The sequence below is a fragment of the Sander lucioperca genome, chromosome 5 (genome assembly GCF_008315115.2).
Source record: "Sander lucioperca isolate FBNREF2018 chromosome 5, SLUC_FBN_1.2, whole genome shotgun sequence".
NCBI classification, from domain to species: Eukaryota; Metazoa; Chordata; class Actinopteri; order Perciformes; family Percidae; genus Sander; species Sander lucioperca.
In genome coordinates, this window is record NC_050177.1 from 10,871,341 (window position 1) to 10,891,243 (window position 19,903).

At 41.6% G+C, this 19,903-nt stretch overlaps 1 protein-coding gene across 4 annotated transcripts in view; it reads right to left on the reverse strand.

The window, feature by feature from the left end:
- LOC116047699 (protein jagged-1b) overlaps window positions 1-19,903 on the reverse strand; it is a 67,620-nt gene that overhangs the window by 44,307 nt on the left and 3,410 nt on the right. For 2 of the 4 annotated variants that reach the window (XR_004104457.2, XM_031296632.2), the window contains exons 1-2: window positions 15,551-16,466; window positions 9,896-10,228 (exon numbers count right to left, since the gene is read on the reverse strand). Coding sequence is in view for 3 of the 4 variants with exons in the window: in XM_031296632.2 (XP_031152492.1) it covers window positions 9,896-10,228; window positions 15,551-15,709 (492 nt within the window). In the remaining variant the exon portion in view is untranslated. Of the gene's footprint in view, window positions 1-9,895; window positions 10,229-15,550; window positions 16,468-19,903 lie in introns of those variants that run through there. The other 2 variants (XM_031296633.2, XM_036001571.1) reach the window with 2 other exon arrangements.

Here is a 19,903-nt window from a genome sequence, read left to right on the forward strand (position 1 = left end):
TTTGTGGTTGCTCCTGTCAAGCTTTGGGCAACACAAGAAACCGCAGAGAGAAGAGGGAGGATCTATGGCAGCTATACTATATCTCTGCCTGCTCTGTGTAATCCACCGGGACTTGATGTGGCTGAAGATCACTGGAGGGCAGTGACACCGAGAACAAAAGGTTTACAATGAGAGAGAGAGGGAGCGTTAGAGGGTGTGTGTGGGAGATGTTAGAGGGAGAAGGGTGAGGAGATATGACAAGAAGAGAAAGAGATCGATGGAATAAAGTCAACTATTTGCTGTGATTACACCTGTGAATAAACAATTGTATATCTGCATTCAATGACACACAATGACATCCAGAGAATGTAATTTCACTGTGATCATGTAAATCAAGGTTCCTTTGCCTCTTTTTTCTCCTAATAAAGAGACTCCTACCCTCAATCCAATTTGCACACAAATGAAATCATTAAAACACGCTTCCCTAGAGACGTTTACCCCCGAGTTATTAACTTATCTCCAAAAAACACAAGCTCCAGATCCCGATGGAATTAACCTTCTTTGTGTTTTGTGTGTTGGCTGATGAATTTGTGATCTGTGTGTTTGCGTGTGTCTGTAGAGACAAAAAGAGTGTGTGTGTGTGTGTGTGTGTGTGTCTATGTACAGGCCTGCAGGTTTGTATGTTCAAACGGTGTGCACAACAGTATCAGCGTACATGCAGGTATGCAAGGCTGCGTAGGAGAGTCAATTAGGGGACAAAAGAGAGGAGAGCACAAACGACAGGAGGAGAAAGAGTGAAAGAGAGACTTTGGAGAGAAAGAAAGCTCCAACTATTCTCCTCTCCTTTCGTTTCCCTTCACTGACTTCCCCCTGTTCGGCTCCCACACAGCAGGAATGCACAGGTTACAACAATGTGTGTGTGTGTGTGTGTGTGTGTGTGTGTGTGTGTCCTATTTAATTGTATAAAAATTCTCTTCTGATCAATTTACAGTAATAGTACTGTATTTAAGTATAATGCAGTTGAGTATTTTCAATGTATGATACTTTATACTACTTCACTTAATTTCAGAGTGAAATATTTAAAAAATTAAGTTTGACATTTCAGAAATTTGCTTTTCTGAAGAGAAGCAGATGGTTAGCTTAGCTTAGCATAAAGACTTGAAATAGAGTGAAACAGTTAGCCTGAGCTATTTGAAGGGGACAAAATCATATCGACCATTTTAGCTATATTTTGCTGATAACACCTCTGTACTTACTTACTTACTTACTTGAAATAGTATTTTTTTGAGTATTTTTTATATTGTTGTATTGGTACTTTTACTAAAATGAAGGATCTGAGTACCTTCATTACTGTTTTAATGAGTTCACTTAAGCCTTTCTACACAACATTAATAAAGAAACAGAGACAATAGAATAACAGTAGAGCAGAGAGAGACTGATGGGAAGACTCATAGTAGCTACACCTGAACATATTTGCATGATGGCAGCACTTTGCGTGTTGAGCTCAGAGCTCTGCGACAAGAAGCTGCCTGGAAAGAATTCCACTGAAGAGGAAGTGCTTTGTTCAGCTAAATGGAATCGTAGATAGCTTCAATCAAATTCACTCCTTCCTGGTGTGGAGCCATGCACGGTTTGGTTTACATTTTATATGTCGAGGTTCTCAGTTATTTGCCACTAACACGTCTGCTGCCACTCCAACACAATACAAGTGAAAGGAATGTAATTTGTGGTGCCCAAACCATCAACAAATGACACTTGAAGAAACTCAACAACAATGTGTCTTTTCAGAAACAATGTCATGATTATTCTGGATATTCTGCAGACCTCACTGTGAACAATTATCTACACTTATCTATTACTATGTTGCAGTTTTTTGGCAGTAAAATAGTTCCAGAGAAAACTGTCCACATTATCTAGTGAATCTACTATTTGATGAGTTCATATGATGGAATGCAGTTTTTAAAATTGTATTTGTTACCAATATTGTCTTTACTGGATCGTTGACAGTATAGATAGAGACAGAAAACATGAAGAGAGAAGCTAGACATGCAAACAAAAAAAACTGCTATTAAAAGTAAATTTACTCAAGTATATTGAGGGACCTGTACTTCTGAGTATTACCATGTAATGCTATTTTAGACCCTCCTCTACATTGCAGAGGGAATATTGTACTTTTTACTCTATATTATTTGACAGTTACGTGTCAGATTTGAAAGCTTTTATAGAGCTGAGGGGAACTGCAGAGTCAGGTGATTATTCTCACTACATGAAACATGTTTATATAGAGGTGATAGTAATAGTATTTTTTACACCAATTAAAAATATCGATTACAGCAGCTTTAAGTGAAAGTTGTAATAATGCTGGAGCATTTATTTATTTATTACAGAGTATTTTTACATTGTGGTATTAGTATACTTTTACCTATGCAAAGTATCTGACTACTAAACTGGAGACGTTTACAGTAACTGTAGTTACTGTATATCATATGTGACTTAAACAAACCTGAGCCTCTTTAAATTCAAAATACATAATGGTATGTAGCACTAACATTTTAGACAAAGTATTTTGGCTCATACTCCTCTTTGCTAATGGATACCAAACATCAGAACAAAATGAGATATCTACAGACTGTATCTTCTTCATGATCCAAATGTGCTGCATGAATTAGCATTTAGCTCAGTTTGTGATAACACAAATATATAAGACTCATATCTATGCAAACACACGCAAACACACACACACACACACACACACACACACACACGTCTTTCCCAGGAACAGTCAGCTATGGCCTCTGGCAGTAAACCTGACCATGAACGAGTTTGACATGAGGATTATAAACGGTGGGGACTCCACTCCATTCATTTCATGTTAAGAGTATTTCTATAGCACCTATCATATTGTCATTTGTCAGAAGTTGTTTTAACAATAGAGCAGGCCTTAACCAGACCTTGATGAAATACTTCTGTGTGACAAAAGGTCAGGAAACATCAGATTCAGTTCCACAATGTCTGGTAAGCTGTGGTTTTATGCTGGATCTATACATACTATAGAGGAATAAGCACCTCCTGGTCATTAGTTTCACACTGCATGTGCACTTGTCTGTTTGCCTTAATGTTTAGATTTCCATTCATCCTCCTGATTCTTTCACTGACTTCTGTCAGATGAACAAATTTATCAGGAACAAAGAACACTTTCTCTTGGCAGGTCGCTCTGTTTCCCCTTGTCGTCCAAACAGATTCAACAGTGAAACCACCAACCGAGAGAGGGCTTAAAGAAATGACCTCGCATTTATGAAGTCTTTGAACTTTTCCCAGCACCGTACCTAAAATGTCCCAGACAGCTGAGTGTCTGTAATTCTAACGCTGGGGTCAAAATGAAGCCATGTTGCTCAGACTATCTGTAAAATTACTCATGACCAGGAGGCATATTTTACTTGTATATAAAAAATGTCATGGTATGGCTACCCCTCTGCTCAATAAATTCATTCAACAAAATCTAAACTCACCCACCAGAGCATCTACAAGAGGGGATTGTAAAATACCATGTAGAAAAAGTAGTTTTGGACAGTCAGCTTTTTCCTTTTCAAGCAGCCCATACATGGAATACCATACCTACAGAACTAAGGAACATCACATCTATCAAATCCTTCTCCAAATCCATAAAACATTGGTTATTGACTAATCAAATATGCTGCCATAATCCTGAATAATGTGTTTGTCTTTATCGCTACAGTAGTGTCTCTGTGTGTGCTTATGTGTTGATGCGTTCTAATGTGTGTCTAGGCACTTTTACTTGTGTCTACTGTGTATGATACTTATGTTATGTTTTTCTCATGCCATCAACCTGCCAGTTGTCCAGTCCTTCCAGAAAAATGCGAGTTTTTTTGTGATTGTTGCAGGCAAAAATCCTTGATTATGCGGCACGTTTTCTTAAAAATGCGATGGAATATGCAGGATATTTATGCAATTTTATGCGATGAAATTGCGGGAACTTGCAAAAACTGCGGTTTCATCATGGCTTCATCGCGGGGTTTGTAGCTTTTCGATGATGTTCACGTCGCGTAATTACGTCACGTCATAACGTTCCCATGGCAACAGGGGAAAATGGCTGCTCTCGTGTGAAGTAAACGCAACATTTTTCAACTTTCTGCTAAGATATATGTGACTTTTTTTGCAACAAAAATGCGGGGATTATGAAATCATGCAAGACCTGCATATTTTGCGCAGAAATCGGCAATTTATGCGTCGAAAGTGCGGCGGATTTGAAAAAATGCGCCCCCCGCATAAATATGCAGACTTTGGCTGATTATGCATTGAATTATGCGATCACATAATCACGTTTTTCTGGAGGGACTGGTTGTCATAATCTTGAATAGTGGTTGTGTCATTTAACTTGTCTATGCCTATGTCTTTCTTGTTTTATGTGTATTTGTTGTATTGTTGTAGCGTATCTATTGTTTTAAGCCATTAACCTGCTAGGGACTGCAGATGAAAATTAGCCTGTATGGACAATTCTGGCGCAAAACAAACCTAGGGGTTAATAACAGATGTGTACCCACTCGATCGCTCTCTGGGACATGTTTTCATGCTAATCGAATGTGTTTGTAGCTTGAAACAAGCTAGCGCGGACCGCTGATTAGCTTACAACGCTAGTATTTGGGGCACAGGGAAAGTAAAAACAAATTGCTTATTATACCACTAAAAGGCTCAAAATATCACCACCGTCTTGGGAGCTACTGTCTTTCTAAACTGTGGGGTGATCGGGGCTTTCGCAGTTGCTGCACCAAGACTCTGGAACAAGTTACCCCCTGACATTCGCACTATTACAGATGTAGCTCTTTTTAGATCCAAACTCAAAACTTATTTATTTAGAATGGCTTTCAACATGGTGTGATAATTTCCCTCTCCTCCCCCTGTTTCTATGTAACCTTTTTTGATTTGACTGTTTTCTATGTTTTTATTCTTTTTATTGTATGTTATGTTGTTTTATTCTTGGTTCTTGATGTAAAGCACTTTGGATATCTGCTGGTTGCTGTAAAATGCTATATAAATACATGTTGATTGATTGATTGATTGAATCATGCATATACAGTAGGCTATATATAATATTCCACATAAAGTATTCTTACATAAACATAGTACCATTATCGCTATTAAGTGGCTGGTAAAAAGTGACACATCAGCACATGACCAGAGCTTTAACCACCAGAGCAATCATAGCACAGACTTACAGCAGCCTGACAGGGATGACACCCCCCCCCCCTGCAATCTTGATAACATTATATGCAAAACAAACACAACGAATTACATCTTTACTCACATTCATAAGCAAATACAGACACACACACATACGACTGCACACATTTCCCTGAAGAGATTAGTGGAAGAAAGAGAGAAAGAACAAGTGAGGGAGGGCAGGGGGCAGAAAGAGCTCACCTTTCCTCATAATGACTACGCTCACCTGTTCATCCCCTCACCTGGGGCAGGGGAATCACTCTCTCCCCCTCCTCCACCGTCCACCTTCCAGAGATGGCCAGATAAAGAAAGTCTTTTAGCCCAAAATGCACTGACGCTGCAATTGCCCCCCGCCCCCCCTCTCTCTGTCTCTCTCTCCCTCTGCAGCCCAGCCCTGAAACTGATCCAGGTAGGCTTTCTGACAGAGAATTTTCTCACACTCCTATACCTGCCAATCACACACCTCCCAGACGTACAGGAGAAAAAGTATGACACACACGCAGTATGCATACAGCACAAACACACACACACACACACACACACACACACACGGGCACACAAAAGTAAACTGTGCACAGATAAGGGAGGATAATTGACTCTGGGACAGAGAGTCTCGCAGGTAAATGGGCTGATACTAATCAAGAAGAAGAAACCTAAGCCAACTGTGTGTTACATTCTTGTGTGTGTGTGTGCGTGCGTGCGTGCGTGCGTGCGTGCGTGCGTGCGTGCGTGCGTGCGTGCATGCCACGCCAAGCTTCACTTGGGTTTTGTGCGATATTAGAAACATTATTACAACACAATATGAATCGAATTAGCCACAGGGTCTTTTGTTGCCATTTCTGTAATACTTTCATTATGAGAAAGAAGCCAACCATGCTGAGAGCGATCAAAGGCTAAAAGACTAAAAGAAACTAAGAAGCAAACAAAAATCCCTGCAAACCCAAGAAAAATTGAGGTTCACTCCTTCGTGTCCTTGCCAATTCGCTTTATTCTCTCTAACTCCTTTTTATTGATAAAAAAACATTAATTGCTGAAATAAAGAGTCCAGTAAAGACGCGACTAATGTGTGATGATAGAGGGATGGACTGATGGATTTTTTTATCTTTAAGAGCTCTGCCATATGAGCATATTTGTGTCGCTCACTGCTGTTACTGTTTCTCATTTTCCTGCCCTTGTAAGCATTTTAGGGCTCAAAGCTAACAAAACAAACTGAAATACAAAGATAAACATATTATTGTTTTTTTAATTAACCTTAACCATAACATTAACCATATAAAAGTATCCATCACAATTTCTCAGATGGTGAGTTGATGTCTTTAAATAGCTTGTTTTGTCTGATCAACAGTCAAAAAACCCAAAGAGGTTAAATTTAGTATCATAAAAAAACCAATGACTAATAATTGGGGAAAAAAAATAAAGAAAAAGAGAGAGTGAGAGAGGACTGGAGGAGGAAAGAGAGAGGTGCATTGAATAATCAATATTGCCTTCTCGGCCCCACTCGCCTAGTGTTGTGTTAATGGCAGATTAATTGTTCTGCTCTTTAATGAGAACAAGATGGAGAAGCCAGCAGTGTGATGTTTGATCGAGACGCAGATTGTTCAATACGCCCCGAAGGAAGGAACAAAAATACCAACGATTTTAACTTGAGTGCAGAAAGTTCAGGATGGATGGAGCAAAAGAGGGAGGAAGAGGACAGGAAAAGACGCGACTCTGAGGAGATCAAAGGATGAGAAACATTACTGCACATAGTAAATAGCAAACTCCAAATTAGATTCTATAATATTTTGTAGTCATTTCGTTGACCATCTATTGCTGTAATCACATAATGGTATTTTTTTCATTTTGTGAATGCAGGAAAATGTTTAGCTAAGGTGGTAAAACATCTCATCTGATCATCTTATCAAATGACGGTCCAAACGGTTCCCAACCTTAATGTCTTGTGACATTTTAAAATGCAATGTGCTTTGTTTTCCTCAAGACAGCAGAGGGTGTGGGGTGGGAGAGGGTTTTTGTTCTTGTTCAATTTGTGTTCATCTGTTCTACGCACCACCTGACATTACCTGGCACGTATTGTGGAATGTATTCTGTATGCCTGTATGATAAATGGTGCTAAAAAATTATAAAAAATTGATCCCCAAAAAAAAAAAATGCAATGTGCTTGTGATTCCTGTATACGGGTTGTGGTGAACAAAGAGTGAGTTTTCCTCCTCAGTGGTGCTTTGAGCTAAATGCTATTAATTATTAAAGTGATGGTTCGAAGTAATTTCACCCTAGGCTGCTTTGCACCTTGACCTCGAGCCAAACAACCCCCCCATAAGCTTTTTTCCCTTGTTGTAACGTTGGTCGAGTTAGCGTTATCAACTGGTTAGCTTAGTGCAGGCGCTAATGTACGGTGGCCGACAGGGGCAAACGCCCTTCAACTTAAGAAAACACATACAAATAGACAAAACACAAGCAAATTAAGAAAACAACTTCATTAATTTGACAACACATGCACAGCATTCAGCAAACGCACTGCAAATGCACACAACACAACCAAATAGATAAACGCGCTGCAAATATGAAACGATGCAAAAAGAAAAGCACACAAACCCAGAAAACAAATGCAACAAAAAAACGCTGCATCCAGATTACACAACAGAAGTTCTCCAGACCTCTAGAGGGAGCAGCTAAGAGGAACAGCTTGATTTTCGACCCCATGGGGGGAGAGAGAGAGAGAGAGAGAGAGAGAGAGAGAGAGAGAGAGAGAGAGAGAGAGAGAGAGAGAGAGAGAGAGAGAGAGAGAGAGAGAGAGAGAGAGACCAACTGCATAGACTGTAAATATTAAGTCTCTATGTTTGAGATATGTTTTCTCTTGTTTGGTGGGTGTATCTCGGCTCAGGTCACAGGTGATACTCAATCAGCAGAGACGTCTGTAAACTCGTGGTAATAAAACATTTAAAACTGCATCAGCGTTTAACGTTGACGTTTGTTTAAGCCATATTACATGAGAGGGTTTAATTTTGAGGTCCGAAAGGCGCATTACTGAAGTATAGTCCTCCTTAAGTGTAATATTGTGATTATACAACAATGGTTACCAACAAAATAAGTGATCAATCTGTATTCATATTGTGGAGCAATTCGCTCTTGAAATACAAAAACAGACAGGATGTATAATCCCTCCCTGTTTAGTAAACCAGCCAATTTACCGTGGGATTTATCAAACTGAATAAATCCTGCTCACACATATAAACACAAAACTGCTTTGCTAACTCCAACGTGTTGTAAGTAAGACATCTGCTGAAAAAGTTATTGTATTCATTAGTATGATTGCCGTACTGTTTAGTTCACAAACATCCAACACGCCAAAGTACAAACACATAGCGGACCTAACGCAAGCTTTTATTTTGAAAAGCCGAAGCTCGGGGACAGCACCAGCCGGGAGGGCATGAGATGGCAGCATAGACTGTATATTATTAATATATTATGTTATTATTAATAATAATAATAATAATAATAATAATATGAATTTAATATACAGTCTATGGAGTTCTCCAGGCTGCAGCCATACCCAACTCTACCCGCTCTCTCACCGTGGGGTCGAAAATCAAGCTGTTCCTCTAGCTGCTCCCTCTAGAGGTCTGGAGAACTTCTGTTGTGTAATCTGGATGCAGCGGGTTTTTTTGCATTTGTTTTCTGGGTTTGTGTGCTTTTCTTTTTGCATCGTTTCATATTTGCAGCGCGTTTATCTATTTGGTTGTGTTGTGTGTATTTGCAGTGTGTTTATGTATTTGGTTGTGTTGTGTGTATTTGCAGTGTGTTTATGTATTTGGTTGTGTTGTGTGTATTTGCAGCGCGTTTGCTGAATGCTGTGCATGTGTTGTCAAATTAATGAAGTTGTTTTTCTTTTTGCATTGCTTCTTTTTTCGGAGTTTGCGTGCTTTTCTTTTTGCATCGTTTTTTATTTGCAGCGCATTTGCTGAATGCTGCACATGTGTTGTCAAATTAATGAAGTTGTTTTCTTAATTTGCTTGTGTTTTGTCTATTTGGGTGTGTTTTCTTAAGTTGCAGGGCGTTTGCCCCTGTCGGCCACCGTACTAATGGATCCACGTTTGTATCTCGTAAATTACCCCACTAATAATGCCCGGAATGATGCCAAACGTCTACAGTAGTACAAATAGTTTCTGTACTTATAAAACGAGGCATTAGAAAGTTTGTAACTACACCAGAAGTATATTTAAATAACACTTGCCTGATGGATACTCCTCTCGGCTGCTACTGCACTATCGGGCGAGATCCCGTGAGATCACGCACAGAGCACATCTATTGCCGGAAGAGACTAACAAGCAAGAAGCGAGAGAACAGCAGAATAGATCAAGAAAATGGCAGAGTCAGAGGTGAGCACTGAACGCAACGATGAGTGGCTCAATTTCGAAGGTCGCCCGTACCTATTCGTGCATGAATACACGGACGGATATTGTGATATAGCCTACTATATAAATAAAAAGAGGTCTAGTTATGGTGCTTTTTTTTTGTCATCCAGCCCTCCAGTACCAAAGTGACAGAAAAGGTGTAGAAGCATGTGAGTCTGAACTCATCATTGTTATTCTACTCTAGCCTCAGTTTGAGTGTATTGTTGTACTTGAAGCTTAGCCTGTTCCCTTGGTAACCTGATAACCAACACTACCCCTGTACTTACTGGCCATGCGTATTTGAAGGGAATGACAATGTGTCCATTAGTCCCATCCTCTCCGCCTCCTCCTCCTCCATCATGTCCTCGGTGGTGGAGCGACTGGGAGTTTCCACCCAGGATCCCTGTGCTGCCCGACCCGAAGGTGCAGGCTCCAGTTGGGATGACCCGGGCTTGGTACTCCTTGAGGCAGGCTTGGAAGAAAGTGTCACATTGGTCCCTGGCAGAGCAGCGCTGCCCCCCGTTGGCCTGGAGGTCACAGCAGTCTCCCGTCTGCAGAAGGCCGAGGGGGTTCTGGAAGTCATGGATCTGAAGCTCGAACATCCCAACTGCACACACAGCCTGTCCAGAGAGAGGAGGGTGGAGCAGAAAGAAGAGGGAAGGGAGGGAAGGAGAGAGAGTTACGTTAATATTATCTATTATTAAACAGATGCAGTACAGCAAGACAGTATGCAAGTTCTCACTGGTATATAGTGATGCAAAATCACAAAACGTCAACAGGTGGATTGAATGTATGAGTTAGTAAAGGTTCTGTTAAAAATCTAGGACACCAGACTCTGAACACTGTACACTTTAAAGCAGCCATATTATGCTCATTTTCAGGTTCATAATTGTATTTTAATGTTGTACCAGAATAGGTTTACATGGTTTAATTTTCAAAAAACACCATATTTTTTGTTGTACTGCACCGCTCTCTCTCACTGCTGCAGATCCTCTTTTCAGCTGGTCTCTGTTTTAGCTACAGAGTGAGACCTCTTTCCTTCTTCTTCTGTACTATCTTTGATTGCACTTGCACATGCCCAGTAGCTCAGATGTAGATCATGTCAGCTAGCTAGCTCCATAGACAGTAAAAGAGGCTGTTTCTACAACTTCGGTCAGTTACAAGGCAGGATTAGCTGGGAGACTTCTAAATGAGGGCGCACATGTAAGTAGTTCTTTTGTAGATTATGGTGAACTTGTGTGTGTTGTAGCAGTGCTTTGCTATTGAGAACGAGGTAGCATGCTAGCGTTAGCATGCTAGCGTTAGCATGTGTAATTAGCAAAGATAGATTATAAAGACAGTCGTGTTCTTGTATACAGGCGGCCGCCGTCTTAGGAGCTACTGTCTTTCTAAAGTCTATTCTCTTATGAGCTTTCTTGCCGAGAGTTAGATGTAAAGTTGTAACTTTCAGCAGAGACTCCAGAAAATCACACAAGAAATAGTCCGGCACATAACCCCCCCACCCCAAACAAATCTTGTCAAGTCTTGACAAGAAAGCCACTAAGTCCATTCCCCAAAATGTTGAGTTGTGCCTCTCACTTTGGTGTTTTTAATATATGGAGGCTGTTTTTTGCTGTAAAGACTGCTATTGTTGTCAGATACAACACAAGAGGCAATGCTCATCAGAAATAATGAATGACCACTGTGAAGCCACGGAAACCTTCAGCATCTGCATTAGTCTCTTGCAACAGCCAGGAAATCAAATCCCATTTTTGGCCCCCAAACTTTAACTGATGGTTTGGCCAACTTTTGTGTAGAACCACCTTTTGTCTCTTTTTTTTTTTCACTTAACAACAACAACAAATAACAAAGTTATTAATGACAGATGCATGGTACCAGAAACTAAACTGAGAACAAAACCAGAATCTCTTCACACATCTCGTCCTTCAATAGGTAAGATAGATAACAGCAATTTCACCTGATAAAGACATCATTGACTGATAAAATATACAAGTGTGTGGGATTTCTGGCTTCTCTTCATAAAGTGTTTGATAGCGGACTTTCATGTTTCCTGCAATGTGCGGGCTCGCTACTTCTGGTAATCTGCAGCAGCCTGCATGTTTCTTCTGTAGCATCTGTTTATCAGTATGTAACAAGACAACAGTCGTCAGAGAGCAAGTGAGAGAGAAAAAAGAAATGAGGACACAACTTGGATTCCCACAACTCTGCCTGACCTCCAATAGAGGAAACATATTTTCTTTATCATCCAAATCATGCACAGATAACATTCCTGCTATATAATCCTGTTTAACTCTCAACTTCTTGTCTGTCTTTTTTTACTCCACCTTTGTGTCACCGCCACTCCCTTCTTATTTCTCACTCTCTTGCGGGGTCTCACTCTCCCTTCCCAGGGGACGATGACACTAAGGGGACTCCTCCTCCCTTCTTTCTCTATCTGGGAACAAGCTCCTGTCATTTCTCTTTCTGTGGTTATCAACTCTTTTCTACATTGTTGCCATGCTCCTTTTCATCCGCCTCCCTTTCTTTTCTCTGTGTTCCCTCCCTGTTTAAAGATGGATTGAGGGGACACACACACACACACACACACACACACACACACTAGAGTTAACAAGACCCCCTGGGAGTCTCAGAGCACCGGGGTCAGGTATGTGTGTGTATGTGTGCCCCTGTCTGTGTGTATGTCACTGTAGCAGAATAAAACAATGGCTTCTTCCATTGCAACCACAAGAAAATGAAGCCACTGTTATCTCAGTTTGTCATGAAATCTGTACTGATGAATAAATCTGAATAATTCACAGCCCTTTTTGGCATTTTGGCAACACTGAACGTAATTATTGCTCATTAAGTCCAGGAATGAGAGTCATGTATCCCCAGCGGTGTTGTATGCTTCATCGTGGACAGAAATCTCGACAACCAACAAGCTTTCATGTGTCTGCTGCCCAACACTGAGCAAGAATCTCAGTCGCCCCATTGTGTTTGGTTTGCGTGTCCCTCTCCTGCCCCTGTCCCTGAGCTGGGAGGGGGTGAGGTGGGAGGGGTCAGGGGGATGGAGGGTAGGAGGGTTGAACTGGTCTACATCAAAAGGCTTGTGGAGATACAGTGGCGCTCATCACTCTACATTCTCCTTTCTTCCTCTCCTCCTCTCACTGCCCAAACCATTCCCTGCATACCAGCATTTCAGCGCTCAGTCGGACCAGAGAGAAAGACACAGAGAGAGAGGCAGAGAAAGAGAGATAGAGAGAGACAGACAGACAGACAGTCACAGGGGGAGGGACACACACACACAGGGGGAGAAGGGGAGAGAGAGACAGACAGACAGACAGAGAGAGCAATTTGAATTGAAAATTGAAATTGAGAGAGAGACAGAGACACACACACACACACACAGGGAGAGAGAGAGAGACAGACAGACAGAGGGAGAGAGAGAGATACACACACACACAGGGAGAGAGAGAGAGAGAGAGAGAGAGAGAGAGAGAGAGAGAGAGAGAGAGAGACACACACACACACACACACACACAGGGAGAGAGAGACACAGGGGGAGATGGGGAGGGAGGGAGAGAGAGAGAGAGAGAGAGAGAGAGACAGAAAAAAAAGCGAGACAGACACAGGGAGAGAGACCAAGCTGAGGCTCAGACCGTCCCTGCAGGAGAGTTTTGGGCAGTTAAAGGATCACTACACCCAAAACCCAGGGTGTCTGACAAACAAAGCATCTCCATCTAAAGACATTCCTGGGTCACTACCAGAACGCTGTTCTACTGTGAAATGCAGGTGAGACTGTTAAAAGGTAGTGCAGCAGTTTGAACAAGAGCATTTAAAGGTTAAAGGAAAAGTTCAAAACCATAAAAACCCATTAATAAAGCACATTTTTTCCTCTTAAGCAAAGGGCTGCAGTTTCGACAAAACAGCTGTAGTTCACATTAACACTGCCAAACAAAGCAAACAAACAGAATGAAAGAAAATGACATGGAATGACATCTGATCAATATGTTTCAAAAAATCAAATGTTTTGAATATCTCAGGGTTCTCACACTAATCAACAGACCTTGCTGTGAACATTTTAATTGAGTTTCTTTGTGCCTAAATATCACATATCTGGAAAGACATTATTGCGTTCAAATGCAATTTATTTCTCCTCAAATGCCATTGTATGAAACAATTACTTAATCTATTATTTGATTAGCAGAATATGTATAGAAACTGTTTGGACAACTGGTTCATCATTTCAGTAATATAAATTGTGTTCAGCCCCTCACATGTGAAGACTTAAACTGTAAACTGTACATCTTTAGGTTTAAAATAATTGTTTAGAACTGGGGAGGTGTGTCAGCATTTATAACTTTTTTTCTGACGTTATAGACCAAATAATTAGTAAAGTTTGTTAGTATTTGGCAGATTAATTGATAAAGAAAATATGTTAGTTTCAGCCCTGTACCATTGTGCTTCAGTCAGTATCTCAACACCTCAGCTAATCACACTGAAACTATGGATTTATTGAACTCTGGTTGTTTTTGGGTGAACTTTAAGACTGAAATGTACTTCCAATTGATTTGCTTATTAAGACAACAAATACATGCTGTTTTATGTGAAACAGTTTAAGCTTCTGATGTCAGACACATTTGAAAGATATCTGATGAAGTGTAAAATAATCAAATGAATCTGGCAAACTGAAAATGATTTTTTCAAATTTGAAACTCACGTCGCAATATCTCCATGGCTCACACTGCAGCATAGTGTGAGCCTTGGGAGGGAAGAATAAAACTGGACAACAGACAACGTAGTGACCACTGGACAGTCAATAAGCTTCGCTAATGGATCACTCGGCTCTGAGAGTGCATCTTCATGAACATGGTCTCCTGTCACCTGCATTAATAAATAGTCACTAGCAGCAGCAGAGGATCCAGAGTGTGTTTCTCACTGCAGTGCAGTCAGAGAATGGAGGGAGTGGAGCGTGTGTTGTTCTTCAGCTGTGAAGAGGTTGCAGAGGTGCAAAGAGAGAGACGCAGAGCTGCCCGAACGTTCAACATTCACACGCCCCGGAGTTTATTCGGCTGTGGCCCCGGGCTCCACACACACCCAAGACACAGATGCTGGATGTGAGCTCAGTGTTCAGAGAAAACACACACACACACACACTTTGCTGGGTCCTGTCACACATCATAGGCATCCTGATCAGGCCAGCAGATCCAAATATGTCCATGCTGCCAAAATAATGCCATAAGCAGCTTGTCAGAATCGTTTATACAGGTCATTGCAATGGCTCTGCTGTTAAAACACTATAACACACAAAAAAGTCTGCATCCATGCAACCATGACATATGAAGACAGAGGGGATAGGAAACAGTCAGAAAGTGGCTGAGAATTGCAAATAACGTAAAATAAAATAAAATTGACAACGCGTTAGCAGGCGAACGTGCTAAAGATGGAGATGCAGATGCAGCCAGTCCTTAATTCAGTGAATGGAAGGACGCTGAAAAGAGGGTGTGTGGTGCGTAATTAAGGTGTAATGTAGCCTATCCTCCATTATTTCTTTGAGAAGCCATCAGTCCCTCAAAATCAATAATGTATGGTTTTAATTACTAAAATCCCCGAAATAAATCACATGCAGCAGCTGTAACCTGTTTCATGTGTTTGTTGTGCCTCATTAGGCTACCCTTTGTTTGGTAAAGGGTGGAATAATAAACTCTGACTTCTGTATAATGCTAGAAAATGTAATTTAGCTATAATATTCTTATGCCAACACACAGGACTACAGTAGTTCTGTGGTGGGTGGGATAATAGACACCAGCGGGCTGAAACAACAGGTGGGCACAGCGCCATGTAGAAGCAGAATGAGGACAGCACAAAAAGGGAAGGGACGGTGTGTTTTGTTGTCAGTTAAAAAGTCAGCTCCGGGGGTTTAAGTGCATGCCGCCCGAAATAGCACTTAATCGGTGGCTTACCTGCGATTGTAACATGAGCGCGATGAGAAAAATCACAGTCCGCTGCAGGTGGAAGTGTCCCTGGTGTCGGACACTCCTCATATCTGGCTTCCCGGTGATCTTTCCGCTCCCGTTTCTAGGATCGAGCAGAGTTATCCTGTGCGCTCTTGTGCTCTCCATCCTTGCGTCATGGGATTGGGGACCGTGTTGTGCGCTTTGGCTGTGGTGGTGTCCCCCTCCTCCTCCTCCCTCCCTGCGTCCGTCCGTCCGCCCAGCTCTCCTCCTCTCCGGTCTTAAACCCTGAAACTCCCACAGAGCTACTTCATCACGTCCAGGTCAGAGAAACCATAACTATCTCTGTCTTCGCTTAAAATTAATCCCCCACCCAGCGACCCACAAACACGCACCTGATCACCCCCTTGACGCTGTGTCCAGTGTGGATTACCACTGGGAATCACACATGCTCACAAACACCCACAATGCGTTGCATAAACACACTCCCCTCGCGCCGTATTCCTCCCACCACCTGCGTTAAGAGGCTTTAAATGTCCAATCTGCCGGCTCACTTGACTTGAACTATCATCCCAATTAGCTCACACTCTCTCTTCTTCTTCTGTCTCTCTTCAAGCCTGATCCACGCACACTAAAACGAAAAGAAGAAACCTAATAACATCTATATTCATGCTACTTTGGGCACCGAAGTTGCGTCTGTCCAGCGGAATGATTTCACGTTGCGCTCTTCTCTTCTACGCGGCGGGTTGGTCTTGGTTAACCCAATACGAAGCCCGGCGGCGACCGATTCAGAGAGAGAGAGAGAGAGAGAGAGAGAGAGAGAGAGAGAGTGAGTGAGAGTGAGTGTGGAGGGTGTGTCCTGAGGCAGGGAATATCAGTCTTTCAGCTCTTGTCCGGATGATTCCCAGCGCGCACCAAGGCGCTTCTCTCTCTCTCTCTCTCTCTCTCTCTCTCTCTCTCTCTCTCTCTCTCTCTCTCTCTCTCTCAGACCAACCCCCAAACTTTTTTTCGAAGTATGTCACATTTGCGCATGGCATGGGATTATCCTGAATGCGTTTCAGTTCTCCTCTGTGGGTTTCTGTTTCCTCCCTACCTTTTGTAGCACCTCGCTTGTTCCCCTCCTCCAGTTTCAGGCCTCTGCTCGCTTCAAAGCTCCGCTGTGCCAATTAACTGCTTTTCACAGTTTTGCTCGGTTGGCCTCTGAATGGGAAACATAATTAAAATACCGCTCTGCTACGGGTGGTGACATTGAAGTTATTCACAAATATAGCGACAAAAAAGCTAGGAAACAAACACAAATCTGTAACTTTGGAGAGTGGTCTCTCTTAAAGGTGAATAGCGTAGCTATTAAGCGCATGGTCATGGCGCACGTGCCTAAACGCACCTTTCACCTGCGCACTGATTTCTAAATAAATGTGATCGTCATACCCACATTTACGATCAGACTTGTTCCGGCCTGTAAACTGTGCGCACATGCAGCTGCTTAATGATGCTGCCGGTGGCAATAAATACTAACCGGGTGAGCGCATAAATATAAAAGAGAATTGTAGATAGCATATTTTGAACATTGGCACCGGTCACATGGCATATTTTCCACGTCTGACTTCCACAGCTCTTCTTGTTGGATCCAGGACCTCCGCACAATGTACCTTCTTCATCGGATGAAGTTTAATGAGATTCAGCCTCCCTCCTCCACGGGCTTGTTGCTCAAGAGCTTCCCTGACAACCGCTGGTGTTTCCGCGGCCTGGCACTCTGCAGCGACCCTCGGAGCAGAACAGAGGGCTCTTAAGGAGCAGAGGGTTGATTTGCATAGAGGAGCAGTGACCTCCAAACATGAGCTGAATTCTAACCAACCATCCGGAAACACGCAGACATCCCTGGGCCTGCTCAGAGGCTGCTGTGTGAGGTTCACCTGAGGAAGGGTCAACAAACATCTGCAACCTTAATACTCTAGTCAGTGCGTCTTTTAATGGGAAGTCTTGAGTTACGTATTTGGCACCATCTAATGGTCACACGTGTCCCTTTGTCCCTTCTGTCTATTTCTGATGTCAAAATTGACAAATATTAAATGGCAATCTTTAAAAAAAAAAAAAAAGTTATCTCCTTCACATATAGTTTTCCATAGGGTTGGGCATCGAGAACCGATTCCTACTTGGAATTGTTTCAAAAATTACGATTCCAGTAGAATCGTTTCTTTATTGGAATCGTTTGGAATCGTTTAGAGGATTTGGTTCCAAATCCGATCATCTCTTCCCAATTTAACATGCGCAAGTTTTTGGTTTCCAAAGCGGCCAGGTGCTTGTTGTGTTGCAGCCTTGGAGCACAGTAAGCAGCGCTCTAGTGTGGCTTTATTTTACATTGAAAAAGCCCTGTAAAACTGCAAACCACCATCAAATCAAAATAAAACTTTCCTCTTATTTGTGAAAATAAGCATTTGACCTGTTTCAACTCCACCCCTCAAAGAATCGGAATCGAGAATCGATAAGAACCGGAATCGAAAGGTGGAATTGGAATCAGAATCGTTAAAATCCAAACGATGTCCAACCCTAGTCTTCCATGAAGTAGCTTCAAGTTAGTTAAAATCACTTTCATCACTATCATATCTTTTTTCAGTCAGCCTTCTCACTGTAAGTGAAATATTCAATATTGACTTCATGTTTGTTTTTTTTGGCTGGACAATTCACTATTTCCCTAAATGTCAGAATGGCATATTTGGGATCCACTCTTGAATTAAAAAATAAAGGTCTGAGGGTTTTAAACACACAGCATGAGTTTGTATATGATGACTGACCGGTAATGAAATGTGAACAATATTTTAGAAAGCAAACAGTCACACCCTTAACTGTCAACGAGTGCCCATGGATGCAGATATGTACCGTCACATGCTGACTTTTGAGCTCACTCACAGACAACTCCAACACACAACCCACTGGAAAAGTTGCCTTTCAGTCCCTGCAACTGAAAGATCACTGTGTTGGTGAATGGAAAGGCACTTGGCACGTTGCCAAGAGCATGCGAGACGCATGCACGCACATACACATACACACACACACGCACGCCACCCTGATGGCTAAGGTCAGTGCTTTCTCAAGGCAAAATAAGGGAGTGTGGAAAGGCTTGGGAAACTGCAGAAGAATGTGCATTTCTGTGTACACTGTTGAGCTGACTTGAAGACAATTACTCTGGGCACAGTTTAAGTCCACAACAGGGAGGCCCTGTGTGTGCGGGCACAGTTGATAGGAGTCTAAATTAAGCTTTTCAGGCCTAATTCACACATCACTCCGCCCCATACTCATGAATCCAGCCTTTGAGAAGAGCCAGTGGTCCTTATTGGCCTGTAATGACTAGTGTGTGAAGGGACGTGCTGCGAAACACACAGCAGGCATTTACTAATTGGTCAACTCCAGACAATTGTATCTATTTGCATTCATTAGATATTTGTTTGAACAGAGATTACTCACAGTCTTCATAAAAGGAGGCCTAAAACAATCAGAATTCTGAGGTACTTGTACTTTACTTGAGTATTTGAATGTATGCCACTTTATACTTTTACTCCACTACATTACAGACACATCATCAGTACATTTATCTGACAGATGTATTAGTTACTTTACAGATTATGATTTTAAAAATGCATAGATTATATAAATTACAATGCAAAATATAACTACCCAAAAATATATGTAATATCTTGAATTAGCTCCTCCACAACTCATTGAACATTAACAGGCTGATTAACACTGGCATGGGTCCTTCTGTCTGCATAATGAGGATTTTTACTTTTGATCCTTTAAATTTATTTTTTACGCTGTATAATTTTGTACTTTTGCTCATTTTTTTTTTTCCTCTTTGTACTTCTTTCTTCACTGGCTACAATGCAGTCATGTGAGATCAGTGTAAAGCAGCTACTTATTCATCATCAAATGAATATGCTTTACATGAACAACCCCTGAAGCTAGAAACCAGACGAGACTGATTTTGTCTAGTGTAGTAGAATTGGTATTTTTTCACAAACATCAGCACTAACGCCACAGATGTGTTCCCAGGGCTGAATGTATAAAAAATAATAATCAAATCATTAGCATTCGACATCTAATACAGTGTCAGCCAAGTCCCAGTTACAACCCAAACTGTATGTTCTCTGGTTCCTGAATAACCATTGAGCCTTAAACAGATGGATGAAGAAAACGCTACAATAAAAAAATAAAAGTATGATGGCTCTAGAGCAGCCAGTAAATTATGTAATCTAATTGATTTTTTCAAATATGTCTCAAAGGCACAAAGGCCAAATAAAGATAAGCATGTTTTGGTCGGCATGTACCATGTACTTCAAAGCACAAATTGAATGATACTCCAATTGG